Raw genomic sequence first — 13,743 nt, 5'->3', positions numbered from 1 at the left:
CATCAAGACGAAGAGGAAATAAAGTAATCACAACGATTTTAACAACATTTCTGCTCCACGTTTCTGTGCAGGAATTCTCTCAATCCAAGATACTTCCTCCTTAGGAGACAATAAAAAAGAAAACCCTTGACCTTTATGACTCTTTGACATGATGTACTATACTAATATATATATATATATATATATATATATATATATATATATATATATATATATACTGTATATAAATATATGAATCAGCTGCACAGCCCACGTTGTCTTTACTGCTGAAACAACACAGACTATCACATATATTCTTTTTGTGATCCACTCATATTGTGTGTCATGCCAGCAGCCACAGGTCCAATATGAGAATAAAAAGTCTCCGGGGGACGTCCAGTAATCGTGTGAAACACTGAAGATAAGTCCTGTTAACACAGTCTGTGCTGTGAGGAATAGAGCTGGAAACGCTCCAGTTCTATTCCTACTCTATTCCTGATCACAGCACAGACACAAAGTCTTTACGTTAGAGAAGTCACCACTGAATAATGCAGTTATTTTTAAGTGATACTTCGGTATCAGGTATTAATAATAGGGGAGTGGTGACGAACACGTAGAATATTTAGAGGTGTGTGTGTGTGTGTGTGTGTGTGTGTGTGTGTGTGTGTGTGTGTGTGTGTGTGGAGCAGATACATTCCATCCGAACTTATCACTGGCACTTCACTGTAATCAGTAGATTGATGAAGAGCCAGAATAGCTGTGACAGCACAAAGTGTGATAGTGGACTAGAAATAGACCAAGTGAGGCTGCCGGGTCCTTGAGGGTCTTTTGTCCTGACACACAGTTTGGTCTTCAAGTCTGGTCCAAGTCAGAGAGAAATCTGTGACTTAGTGGAACAGTCCTGAAACAAACCCAGCGGTGAACCTTAAAGCAGCACTAGTCTTTGCTAAAATCTCCCCCCCAGATCCATTTTAAAGGGCAACACCACCGACATTAAGAAATCAGATATGTCGTCTTTATGGCCGAGTTAAGTTTAACAGATCTCTGTGAACACGAGCTTCTCTCTTTCAAAGCCAGAAACCAGACTTGAGTGTCCAGACCACAGAAGTGGACGCAGTCGTCGTGACGTCACTCATTGGTTTGTGGACTGATGTTATGAAGCCTTGAATTCGGTGATTTTGGCCGTCGCCATGTTGTTTTTGCCAGTGAACAGGAAGTGACCATATCTTGACTGAGGAGGAGCGACATAGTGACGGCGTATACGTCTATATATATATTTAATTATATATAACAATCATAGACTGTATAGAACTATAAGAAGTGGATGTAATCATCGTGATGTCACCCATTGGTGTGTGGACTGAAGTTTTAAAGCCTCGAGTTCGGTGATTTCGCCGTCGCCATCTTGGAATACGGCCGTCGCCATGTTGTTTTTTTGCAACCGATAAATGGAGGTGATCATATCTGGACTGAGGAGGAGTGACGTAGAGACGCCGTATACGTCTCTGGTGTCTTTATGAATGACGGTGTTTTAATAAGAGCCATATTTCTGAGTTGCGTCGCTGTGCGACAGCGCGGCGTCGTAGTGTCTAAACTCCAAATTGCTCCGCCCCTAAAGCATCCCCTGCTTTATGGTGTGTTTGACTCTAAATGTTCCATAATGTACTAAATGAACATCATGCTGTATTGAAGAAGACTGTAAACTAGAGATTGAGACCATAAACTCATGTTTACAATGTTTACTGAGGGAATAAATCAAGAGAGAAGTAGAGTCAGTTTAGACTAGACTTCTATACAACCAGAGGAGTCGCCCCCTGGTGGACACTAGAGAGAATGCAGTTTGCATCCTCCACTTCTTCTTCTACTCTACAACCAAACTATCCAAACCAGTTGATTGAAACGCACCTAATTTGTTTTCCTTTTGTTCTTTTGCCACGTTTCAAAAATAAACTTGACAATTACATGACATGAGTGTCATCTATGACATCTTTCACAATCCATTGTCTAACATCACATATTTGAGTTTTATCACTTCAGTTTTGGGATTTGGGAGAGTTGTTCATGTTTACTGCTACTTTGAGACTGTCTCAGATTAAAGGAATAACATGTATGGACTGTGAATTAAATGGGCGTAGTTCCCCTTTAAGATAACTTACCGTGGGGAGAGAGACGGACCGGTGGGTGGTCTGGGGTCACGGCGTCCACTCAGTGGACAAGCTGCCGTCCCTCCATTGTGTCGCTTTAAAACGTCTTCATTAGACAAATAATAAGGTGTCCAGTTACTGACTTATTCAGCAGGATGCTTGGTATCATTATCCAAAACTCAACAGGGGGCCGATGCACATTGAGAGCCTCTGAATGCCTAAAAGCACAATTGTAAAAATGTATAAAAGCATATTGTGTGTGTGTGTGTGTGTGTGTGTGTGTGTGTGTGTGTGTGTGTGTGTGTGTCAAACATAACGCTTATCGCGGTTCATTAATGAAGACTTGTTTCTGTACAAATGTCCCCGCTACCTTCTGTTCCCCCCGGACTAACCTTAACACTCTCTCTTCTTGCCAATATTCTGGCGGTGAAACCCGAGCCGCGGGCCAAATATAGCCCCCACACAGTGAGCCGTCAGGGACCGGGGGACAGATGGGACGGCAGGCCACACTGCAGAGGCAGTACGCAATTGGACCCTGAACCGGAGAGATCCTGCCGACCAGTCCCTCCAACAAGGCTGCTCTTCTGGAACGCTTTTCTCTCTTTTTCCGGCTCCACAGACGGGACGAACCTGGACCCCACAACCAGGAGGACGCGTTTGGACAAACAGATCAACTTTAAGGTTGGTTTTTATTGATTTATTTGGTTCTTGAGTGTTTATGAAGAAGAGTGTGGTCTGAATTATTTAGAGTAACAGTGGAGCTGTTCATAGACAGGTTCAGTCACTGAAGACACGGCGTCTACAGTTTCCTCTCTCATGGTCATTCTCTCTCAATTTAAACTATTTATTTGTATTAAATATAACAAATACTATGAAAGTAGATTCATAAGATACAACAGATTTTGAAGTTAACCTAGTAAGACGTGAGAAATGTTGGAAATAATGACAGGTAGTGGAAACTTTGACAGCACAGACGGACGATCAGTCGCAATGTTTTCCACATTAGTATTTAATAAGCAGCGTGTTGACGTCGCGTCGGTTCGTCCGTTTAATGCTTTCTCTGTGAGCGTTCGATGCCGTCGTACCTGTGCGAGAGGTTCAAGGACCTGTCCTCTCTAAGCCCCGGATGGGTGGGGTCTGAGCTCGCTGCTGCTGCTGCTGCTGCTGCTGCTGCTGAAACACCAACCGGGGGATTAAAAATAACAACAGCCGGTCTCCGGGACGCCATGAGGCTCCGAGTGTCACTCCGCGTCACGCGTGTGTCTTCACCCACCGGATCACAACACGCCGCTACGTCTGGAGGAGCTGAGGAGACGTTCACACAGCGTGACCTGATTCTACATCTGAGACCGTTGTGTTACGAGTGGACCAACACATGAGGTCCACATTACAGATTCAGTCCACGTCACGTCAGCATAAAGATGTCTTGATTTTAGTCTGGAATGTATTTTATGGATTTATGGTATAAACAGATGGACGATCAGGTGATTTTAAAAGTTCAAAGAATGAACAGAAAACAACACATACTGTATAAATACAGTACATGTAGAGTACATACAGTACATGTAGAGTACATGTAGAGTACATACAGTATATGTAGAGTACATACAGTACATGTAGAGTACATACAGTACATGTACAGTACATGTAGAGTACATACAGTATATGTAGAGTACATACAGTACATGTAGAGTACATACAGTACATGTACAGTACATAGTGATTATAGTGATTAAATTCATTCAGTGTGACACAACAATACTTTTGAATTTAAGGTCCAGTATTTTTCGGATCATCTGATAAATAATCTCGTTACGTTTGTTTGTTTTTAAAAGAAGATGAAGGAATAAAATATTTAAATATTAACAGTTTTTATATATATATATATATATATATATATATATATATATATATATATATATATATATATTAAGGGGTAAATGAGTTGTTGGATTAATCCAAAAATTATCTTTAGAATAATCAATAAGTTATTAGTCGTTAAAATAATCGGCTGATCAAAATAACAATCGTTAGATTAATCAATATTTAAAAAAAAAATTGTTAGGTACAGGCGTAACATATATAAAATAATTTAAGAGGTGCTGGACTGTTTACACGATATTATCATATGTGTATTATTAACATGATATTATTATTCCATTACATAATTACATCCAAGCTGAGAGGATTCCCATTATTTTTGTTGCAAAAAAATGGTAAACAACCTTAAAACTAATTCAAAAAATACAACTTAAATCTCTTATTCTCTGTTAATGTGGAGTCAAACACAGAACAGATTGATGGGATCAAATGGAGGAAGTGTTCACTCCGACCTCAGTGAAAGGTCAGAAAACGCCGAGTCATCCTGACGTCTCTATCTGAAGCTCGTTTGTCCTTTGACCGTGACCTCGTGTGCTACTCTATAAACTGTGACGTTCCGGTGAAATGACGGTCCGTGTGTGTTTTCAGGATGCAGGACGGGAGTCGGAATCCGCCGCTCCCCATCTCTCAGCTGCTGAAGGACCCGGCGGGAGGCGGGACCTTGGAGGGCGATGGGGGGGTGTTTTCCGAGGCGTCCTCCGACGGGGAGCTCTACCTGGACTCGGTGACAGAGCTGGATTGTGGAGACGGGGACTTTGCAGATCTCACTGCCTTCTTGAGTGCGGAGGAGATACACCGCAGCCTGGACCTGGCCCTGGAGGCCTTTGGCGACACGTTGGAGTCTGAAGATCCAGGACCCCCTTCTAATCCCACATCCCAGGAGCGGGTTCTCCAACCTGTCCCCTCCCATCCTACTGAAAACCTCTACACAAGCCCAAACGTGCAGCACCAGACCAAAGCCCCCTTGTCTGTGCCCCCCGAGGGTGCTGCAGTTGAAGTCTCCTCCACCCAGAACGCCCCCCTAAACAGACCCCTACAGGTGTCCGCTGAGGCTCCGGCCTCCGCCGAGAAGGTCGCCCGCCGCAAACCGATGCAGCCGGTTTACAAGCAGGACAAACCTCGGCTGCTCCACGAAGGCCTGGAGCTGAACGACCGGGCCGGTTCCGCCACAGAGTTCTGCAGCCGAGCCGCCACGTTCATCGAGGAGCTGTCGTCCATCTTCAAAGGCTCTGCTCACCTGGAGCAGCAGCAGCAGCAGGCGGAGGAGGACTCGTCGTCTCCCGACAGCGGCTACCTGACTCCGAGGAGTCGGCGACCGGCCCCTCAGGGCTCGGCCTCCGCTCCCGCCCCGCCTCCCTGCCAGAAAGCGGAGGCCGTGAGCCCGGAGCCTCGGCCCGGAGGCCCGACGGGTCCGCCGGCTGACGCTGGGTCGCAGCCCTCCGGAGCTCCGGCGGCACACGGATCGCTGTCTCCTCCCTGCTTCCTCCAGAAGCTGAAGAGCCAGGAGGTGGCGGAGGGAAGCCCCATTCGTCTGGAGTGCAGAGTCACAGGAAACCCCCTGCCGCTCGTCAGGTAAGCTTCTGATCTTCAGTCTGAAGTAGCTGTTCTGGAGCTTTCAGTGGTGTCGCACGGTCTTCCTCAGCAGATGGTGTTTTTCCCCTGTTGTGATGGAACTTCACATTTTTCACTGAAGCTGATGACTCACCATGGCTGTGGGTAATTCCTTCCTTAGAGTTACTACAAGGAACCTACATGTAGTGTTGGTTCTGTTGGTCCCTGTGGACTAAAGCTGTAGTGTCTCTGAGCACCAGAGTCCCTTTAGAAAACCTCTCATTCTACTGCAGCAGGGTCTGACAGTCTGCCCCGCTCAGTCATGGTTCTGGTTCTCCCGTTGCCTCCCTTCCCTCCAGCGGGTCCAGCAATATGTCCTGGGTCTGCTCCTGGAGGAGGAGGAGGAGGAGGAGGAGGAGGAGGAGGAGACGCTGCTGCTCATTTGATTTAGAAATACACAATCTTCTCGCTGATCGTCTTGTTAACTTATGGAGGTTATTTAGAGGTATTATAGTCAGTGTTTGATTGAGACTGTGTCATAACCAGTTAAAAGTTCCTCACAGTAACTTTAACTAATTTAGACAGTGTCAGCATCTACGTCTCTACATCACTCCTCCTCGGTCCAGATATGGTCACTTCCTGTTCACTGGTCCACTTCCTATATCCAGTCTGTGGATGAGGTGCAGTGCATGAACGGACCTTCATATCTCAGCGTCAGTAATGTTGAGCAGACCAGGCCTGGCTGACCTGGCCGTTAGAGATAAGGTGAGTGAGTGGTGGGGGGGGGGGGGGGGGGGGGTTACCCATGTGTTGACAAGCGGAGCACCTGGTTTCGGGTTTGCGGGGACTTCCACTCTGTGTCCGTCGGTACCTGTGCCAGATTAAAAGCAGGGATGATCTGGTACGCCTCCTGGTTATGAGCACCCGTTCATCAGCAAACTATAAATACCCTCCTCTCTTGTTTCTGGATGTGTCAAACTCACAGCTCAGTCAACATGCCTGCTGTTTACTATAGACACATACCTGTGCTCATTACGGTGGAGCTCCATAGACCCCCCTTTTACAGCCGACGTCGTCAAAAATAGGCATTTGCATGTTGGCAACGGACAAGACGAGTTAGAGTTAAACTCGTTGGCAGCATCAAAATGTCTCGCTGTTGCACCGTCGGTTCTCAGAATCGATACCCCAACACTCAGCGGGTCACGACCGTCTCAGAGCAACAGGTGTTTCAGTTGAACGAGTCAACTTCATCGCATTGAACGTTTCAGTCAATCTAGTCGAGCCGAAACAATCATTTTTTGTAATTTTAGTCAAACTTATTTAGAAAAATACGATTCGATATTCACTCATTATTCAAAGAAACTCAGTCTCCGTGTTCGTCTGCGACCACTGGACTCTTTGTAGCTCCTGTTTTAAAGCAGAATCAAATGAAACCTCTGAGGAGCCAGTTGAGGTGGTTCGGATGCCACCTGGGCACCTCCCTAGAGAGGTGTTCCAGGCACGACCAGCTGGTAGGAGACCCCTAGAGGGAGGCCCAGGACCAGGTGGAGGGACTATATCTCCAAACTGGTCCAGTCAGAGCTGGCTGATGTGGCACCAGGAAAGGGAAGTTTGGGGGTCCACCTGCTGGAGCTGTTGCCCCCGCGACCCAATCCCAGATAAGCGGTTGAAGATGAGATGAGAGATGAGACCTCTGAGTGTCTTCATGGTGTCTGACGTTCTGTTCATGAACTCAAGAGAACAGAGTTGATCATCCGGTGACTTGTAGCTCATAATGTCTCTCTGGTGGAACGTTACACGCTGGGTTTCTCCTCCAAATGTTTATACCTGAACTGTGAAGTCACTTTGTTTAGCGTCAAGTCGATCAGATGAGCGGTAATCGAAGGACAGACGTACGGAGACTCCCTTGGTTCTAACACTGGACCCTCCAAAGGGGTCCGGTGGAGTTAAAGCAGGTCTCAAGTCTTGAGCTGCCGATGTGTTTCTAGGCGTTTGGTGTAATCAGCAGCCATAAAGCCGGCGGACCAGGACGAGGGGGGCCCTCTTGTATAAATAGTCTTCAGGCCAACAGGAGCCAGGCACAAGAATGCAGGCAATGCAATGACTCGGCGTTTTTTTTCCACACCTTCTTGGGGAACATGAAGGTAGCGTGGAGCACGTTGAACCACGAGGGTTCAGCACCAGGCGCTGTGGACAGACTGGTGTTTTATGACAGAGGAAGTGAACTAAAAATAGTTGCAAGATTATGATCTTTATGCTGAAGTGAGTTCAGCTGCAGCAGAATGAGATGGAAAGATTTCGTCTTTTTTCAAACAGATGCAGTTTGTGTCGCTCTCTCAACGACACGCTCTCATTGTTGTCTGTGCACTGTGAAAAAAGAAAAAGGTGGCGTCACTTCCTGTGCTGGCCTTTGATGGTGGACACTAGATGGCGGCAAATTATTCAAAACTGAGCATCTTCTGGAAGTTCTAGATGTGTAAAAAGGAATCCGCACAGCAGACGTCTTCAGAAGGACGCTTTAATGTTTAGATGAATATTCAGAATGAATAAACACGAGGCCTGCAGCTTCTGAGGACAATCCACTCAGCTGGATAATAACCACAGCCTCCTCAACTAGGGTTAACGTTGAACTGTGTAAGTAATCTGAGGTTCACACATGTGCTGAACCGTGAGTCTGGTTTGACGGATCCACAACGGTCCGATACACCACTAGTGTAAGTGTGTGTGCGGTTGAATCAAAATGCCCTTTTTCAATTAATTTCCAACCGGCAGCGCCTCTGAAGCCGACGAACCTCCTCACCTCCTCGTTAAGCGCGGGCTAACGAGCCGCCGATGTCGGCATTTTGCACGGCCCGGGGTGAAAAAGAGAGGCATTCTTTGCGGTTTGGGCGGCTGGGCGCGGTCCTCCGCGGTCAACTACAATTTGTCTCGTCCGGAGAGAGAGAGAGTCTCAGGGTGCCGAGCGCCTGGTATTCTTCAGCGTGTCCTCACGCACGCTTTACGCAACGCTCTGTTCATAACGATGCGTCTCTGGTGGTGGGATGCGTGAGCGTGTCATCCTTCTGGGAACCACTTTGTGCATTTTCTCCGTCTGAGGTCATTTTGGCCTTTCTTTACATCTTCAAGGGGCTAGTTTGGGGTTAAGATTAGCAGTTGACATGAGAGAATAGGGAATGTATACAGCCAGCATAAGACCCGCTCATGTGTGTGTGTGTGTGTGTGTGTGTTGTCAAAGGGAGCGTTTCTAAACAAAATTGATGGTGTGAGGTCTGGTTGTGCAGAACACCAAACACGCTGCGGGAGCCTGAAGACTGTTGCAATGCATCTCAGAGCAGACAGAGAAAAAAACCCTCCTCCGATCGTGGCGCGCCCGGCACGCTATTTTAAGACACTTCGTCTGATGCTCTTCCATGTCATTACACTAAATGCCTGCTGTGCAAACAAGGCATTTCAAGACTCGACTTGGAGATGAATGAAGGGAGACGGGCAGTTACGTTAGAGAGCAGCCTTCGGCTTACTGGTTTCAACCCAATACACAAAAGAAAAACCACGGGGGGGGGGGGGGTTGGCAGATGAGAGGAGATCTACACGAGGCGGCGACATCAGTTAGGAGACGACGTTCCAGAGGTCGATGATGGAATTAGTACGGACCTTGTTCACACTGTACACCTGAGACTCTCTTGTGAAGTTTGCAGATCACACCGGATTACAAACTTCAGAAAGAGAGGAGCTCAGAGGACAACCTGCTGCTCGACGGAAGGAAGACCAAGGAGCAAATTGTTGACTTTAGGAGGCGAAGACGCATCGATTGGAGCTGAGGAGGAGCAAGTTAGTCAGCTTCAAGTTCCTGTGAATCAGCATCACGAACGACCCGACGTGGTCCTCACACCATCTCCGTCAACGTTTTACGGAGGAGCAACAGAAAGCGTCCTGACTGGAGACATCACAAACTGACATGATGAAGGCTGAAGAGCTCCACAGGTGGTGATTAAAAGCTCCCAGAACATCACTGGTTCTCATCTCCTGAGCGTCGGTTATATTGGCGACAAGAGGAGCCTGAGAAGGTCTCAGAAGACAAAACCTGTCAATCAGCGTGTAGCCCCGCCCTTAAAGCATCCCCTGCTTTATGGTCTGTTTGACTCTAAATGGAGCATAATGTACTAAATGAACATCATGCTGTATTGAAGAAGACTTGAAACTAGAGATTGAGACCATAAACTCATGTTTACAATGTTTACTGAGGGAATAAATCAAGAGAGAAGTAGAGTCATTTTAGACTAGACTTCTATACAACCAGAGGAGTCGCCCCCTGGTGGACACTAGAGAGAATGCAGCTTTAACACATGAAGCTTTGGCTTCACTTTAAACAAGAGGTTGCCGCCTGGAAACACATCGTGTCAGCTGCTGTTTATTTACCTCCTCATACTTTACACCACCTACTATTTTATACCAAACAATCACAGTTACAGTATTTTCTGACCTGTTTTACACATGAAGCCTGTTGTTTCAGAGTCCGTTACTCCACCAGCGATCAGCTCCAGTAGCTCTTCCTCCTACATTGTGTGAAACAAGACTTCGTATGAGGTCATAGCAGGTGACCCACTGCTGACTCATGACGCAGCCCGACTGTAATGCTGACTGTTTGGCCCGTTTCAGGAAGGCCATAATTTTTAACTTCTCCCTCATGGGCTCATTTGATCTCTGCAGGAGGAGGGAAAAACGCTGGTATGTTCATACCTGCTTTAATTTTGCAAGCGTGATGTCATTTCATATTTAAGCTCCAAGTAATGAGGGAGCACTGGAATGACTGTGTGTGTGTGTGTGTGTGGGGGGGGGCACTTCCAATTAATTCTATACGCGGACTATTTGACAGGAAGTTAACATTCCTGAAACATGAAAACATTCACACTAACTTTTAACTGTACGGAGATCTTGCAGGTTGGTGTGAGGCAGTCAGCTTGACGTGTTACTCGGTTCTCACCGTGCTGAAAACTCTGTTCACGGACCATGTGTGTGTGTGTGTGTGTGTGTGTGTGTGTGTGTGTGTGTGTGTTTCACATTCAAGCATGTTCGCCGCACGCCGCCAAAGAAACTTTTTCGTGAGGGTAACCATAAACGCATATATATATATATATATATATATATATATATATATATATATATATATCGTCACCGAACGGACGACAATCGCCGTTAACTCCTCATCCTGCTGCAGATACGTGCACGGTAAAGATACGTGCACGGCAAAGACACGTGCACGGCAAAGACACGTGCACGGCAAAGATCCACGTCAGTGCTTTTCCTCAGCGGGACGTTAACGGCACGTTGTGACGAGCGGAGCCGTCCTGGAGACGGAGTGTGAAAGTTTCACCCGACGAGGTGAGACTTTTCCTGCCCCTCTCTCCTGAAAGGCTCCCGACGTTGACCTCTTATCGCGTACAGCGACTACATTCACACTAATCCACTTATCCGATTTGCGAAACTGAACTATTTTACACATGCCCGCTTCCACTGTGGACATTTATTAAACAAGACAGCTCTGGCACACTAGCTTGAATTATTAGTCGGTTGAAGACATCGTAGGCTGACGGGCCCAAAGCAAATTCACGGCCTCCCGTTTACTCGCAGTGGAGGCCCCGGAGAGAAGGGGCCCAGATAACCACTATGGCTGCTTTGTACATGTTGTGGAAGTCCCACATAAACCGAACATCTTCACGTCCGAGCGCCATATTCACCGTAGCTAGCAAACCACGCGGCAGCTCGTTCACTACGAAGCTGAAAAAAACAGAATTTTGCTGTTTTAATCACAATAAAGAGATTAAAAGGATGCCGTGATAACGACATCATGACGGCCCGATTTGTAAAAAGTCTGAATTCACGCTTCGTCAGGTCACGCAAACAACTCGATTTCTGAATGCGACGTTGGTTTGATCGGCGCTAGGCTAAGCTAACACTTTAGCTGCTCCATCAACGCTCAAAATGACGTCATCTTAACGTAAATACAGCAGTGACATTACTGTCTATATCACAGACAGTCTATGGTTTATATACATAGTTTCGTCCAATCTCTGTATAAATATGAGGTACTGTCGTAGAGACATTATACCTTAAACTGCATGGACTTCAGTGTGAGTGTATTATCCATGCAGCTGTTAATCAAGAGAATAAACCTCTAATAACGTTAGCTTTGGCCACGGACCGAACTCACAGCCAAACAGATTATGGGCTCACTGACAGCACCATGTTGAAATCCCATTTAGTGCTTAGTGGGCGAGTCTCGTAGACCGTGAAAAAGGATTTGCCACCGCTTCTTGTTTTTTATGTCCGAATACATTCCCGACAATGTCTTTCAGACTTGAGTTGACACAATAATGTTCTGTTCAACCCGGACATGATCGACTACACCAAACCACCGGGCGAGAAAGAGTTAAAGAGGAAAGGCAGCAGTGAAAGAGAAGAGGGATTTGTAGAGAGTTATATAAGCGGATCAGTGACAGTTGAGGAAGTGGAATACCAGATTTAATACGAAGCATGTCTGTTGTGGACAAAGGCGGCAGTCATGCAGGCCTAGGGCGTACCCCGGGAGGACCTCCATAATCGCGTCCCGCGCGACGCGTCAGGCCGCTTGACCTCAGCGGCCGAAGGACTCTCCAGATCTCGCAGCGCCGCGACCGACTCGCTCGACCGCTTCTCCTCGGCCTCTCCCGAACAGGAACCGGTCGGCCCTCACGGCAGGCTCCTGGCACGCCGCAGCTGAACGCCGCAGAACGCTTCCAGTCAGACCGCAACGGATCCACTTACACGGGCCTCACGGCAAACATGTGACCAAAAAGCTTCAGGACTTAAAAAATAAGTCAGAGCTGCAGTCAAGGCGGACTTAGACGAGTCCAAGTCTAAGACCAGGTCCAGTCGAGTCACAGTAGAGATGTTTTAATGCCATTTTGTCCTACCCTACACCGACTACCGATCCCATACTAGTGCATTAAAAGTTAAACAGGTCATAATTCTCTCTCCAGTATCTCTTTCATATTGTCATGAAAACATCCTGCTAAAAACTACATGACATACGAGAAGACATTTGATCACAACATGAGGTCTTGCTCATCAATGTTGGCCCAGGCAGCCAATCAAATCAAGTGAAAAGGCGGGCTTTATTGCTTTACCGCCTGCATTCTCTCTAGTGTCCACCAGGGGGCGACTCCTCTGGTCGTATAGAAGTCTAGTCTAAAATGACTCTACTTCTCTCTTGATTTATTCCCTCAGTAAACATTGTAAACATGAGTTTATGGTCTCAATCTCTAGTTTACAGTCTTCTTCAATACAGCATGATGTTCATTTAGTACATTATGCTCCATTTAGAGTCAAACAGACCATAAAGCAGGGGATGCTTTAGGGGCGGGGCTACACGCTGATTGACAGGTCGACACCAGAGACGTATACTGCGTCTCTACGTCAATCCTCCTCAGTCCAAATATGGTCACTTCCTGTTCATCGGGTTACAAAAAAAGTCAAAATGGCGACGGTGAAAATGCCAAACTCAAGGCTTCATAACATCAGTCCACAAACCAACGAGTGAGTCCACTTCTTACATACAGACTATACTGCTGATGAAAACCCAACATTTCCTGATTGTTCTGCTTAAAAATAAAAGCTTTTAAATAACAACTTATATTGTTAAAAATTTATAGGAAAATGTGTGTATCGACGAATTAGCGTAGCATTGTTAGCTTCTTCAATAAAAACAAAGTCTACTAATACTGCAGGGTTGGAAGAATAAGCAGCTAAAGTCACAGGTGGACTATTATCATCCACCGTTTTACAGCCATTAAATATACATCCGATCACCGTCCGATCAGGCAGGTTGTATCGACACATGTGACACACGTGTGCTGACACGGCGGGTTTCCTGATCTGGGTCATCCCAACCCAAAAGGTCTCTCTGAAGAGACCGGTGGGACCGCCTCGTCCTCCGGTGGTCCTCTGCTCTTCGTTCAGGTTTTGTAGTGTTTGAGTCTGCTCCACAAGCTGGGGCTGTGAACAGTAAGCAGCGGGTCACGTTCCTCCGTTCACCTGTTTAATGGCCGCCCCGGCTGTTCATCGCGCTCGATAAGGCACGGCCATTAGATCGAGCTTACGGTAATCTGCCTTTTGATGAGATATTTTAGGCCGTTATTTTTCTCCTTCTTCC

The 13,743-nt window shown here is 46.6% G+C and overlaps 1 protein-coding gene across 1 annotated transcript in view; it reads left to right on the top strand.

Annotated features, from left to right (window-relative positions):
• The first annotated feature begins 2,504 nt into the window (after positions 1-2,504).
• palld (palladin, cytoskeletal associated protein) overlaps positions 2,505-13,743 on the top strand; it is a 54,716-nt gene continuing 43,477 nt past the window's right edge. Inside the window, 2 exon segments of the mRNA XM_068725273.1 lie at positions 2,505-2,804; positions 4,593-5,576. Of these exon segments, the coding sequence (XP_068581374.1) occupies positions 4,594-5,576 (983 nt within the window). The 5' untranslated portion in view covers positions 2,505-2,804; position 4,593.

This window comes from Cebidichthys violaceus, unplaced genomic scaffold (genome assembly GCF_023349555.1).
Source record: "Cebidichthys violaceus isolate CVI_PGR_0920_01 unplaced genomic scaffold, fCebVio1.0.p SCAF_35, whole genome shotgun sequence".
NCBI lineage: Eukaryota > Metazoa > Chordata > Actinopteri > Perciformes > Stichaeidae > Cebidichthys > Cebidichthys violaceus.
This window is presented reverse-complemented; position numbering and strand designations above follow the sequence as displayed.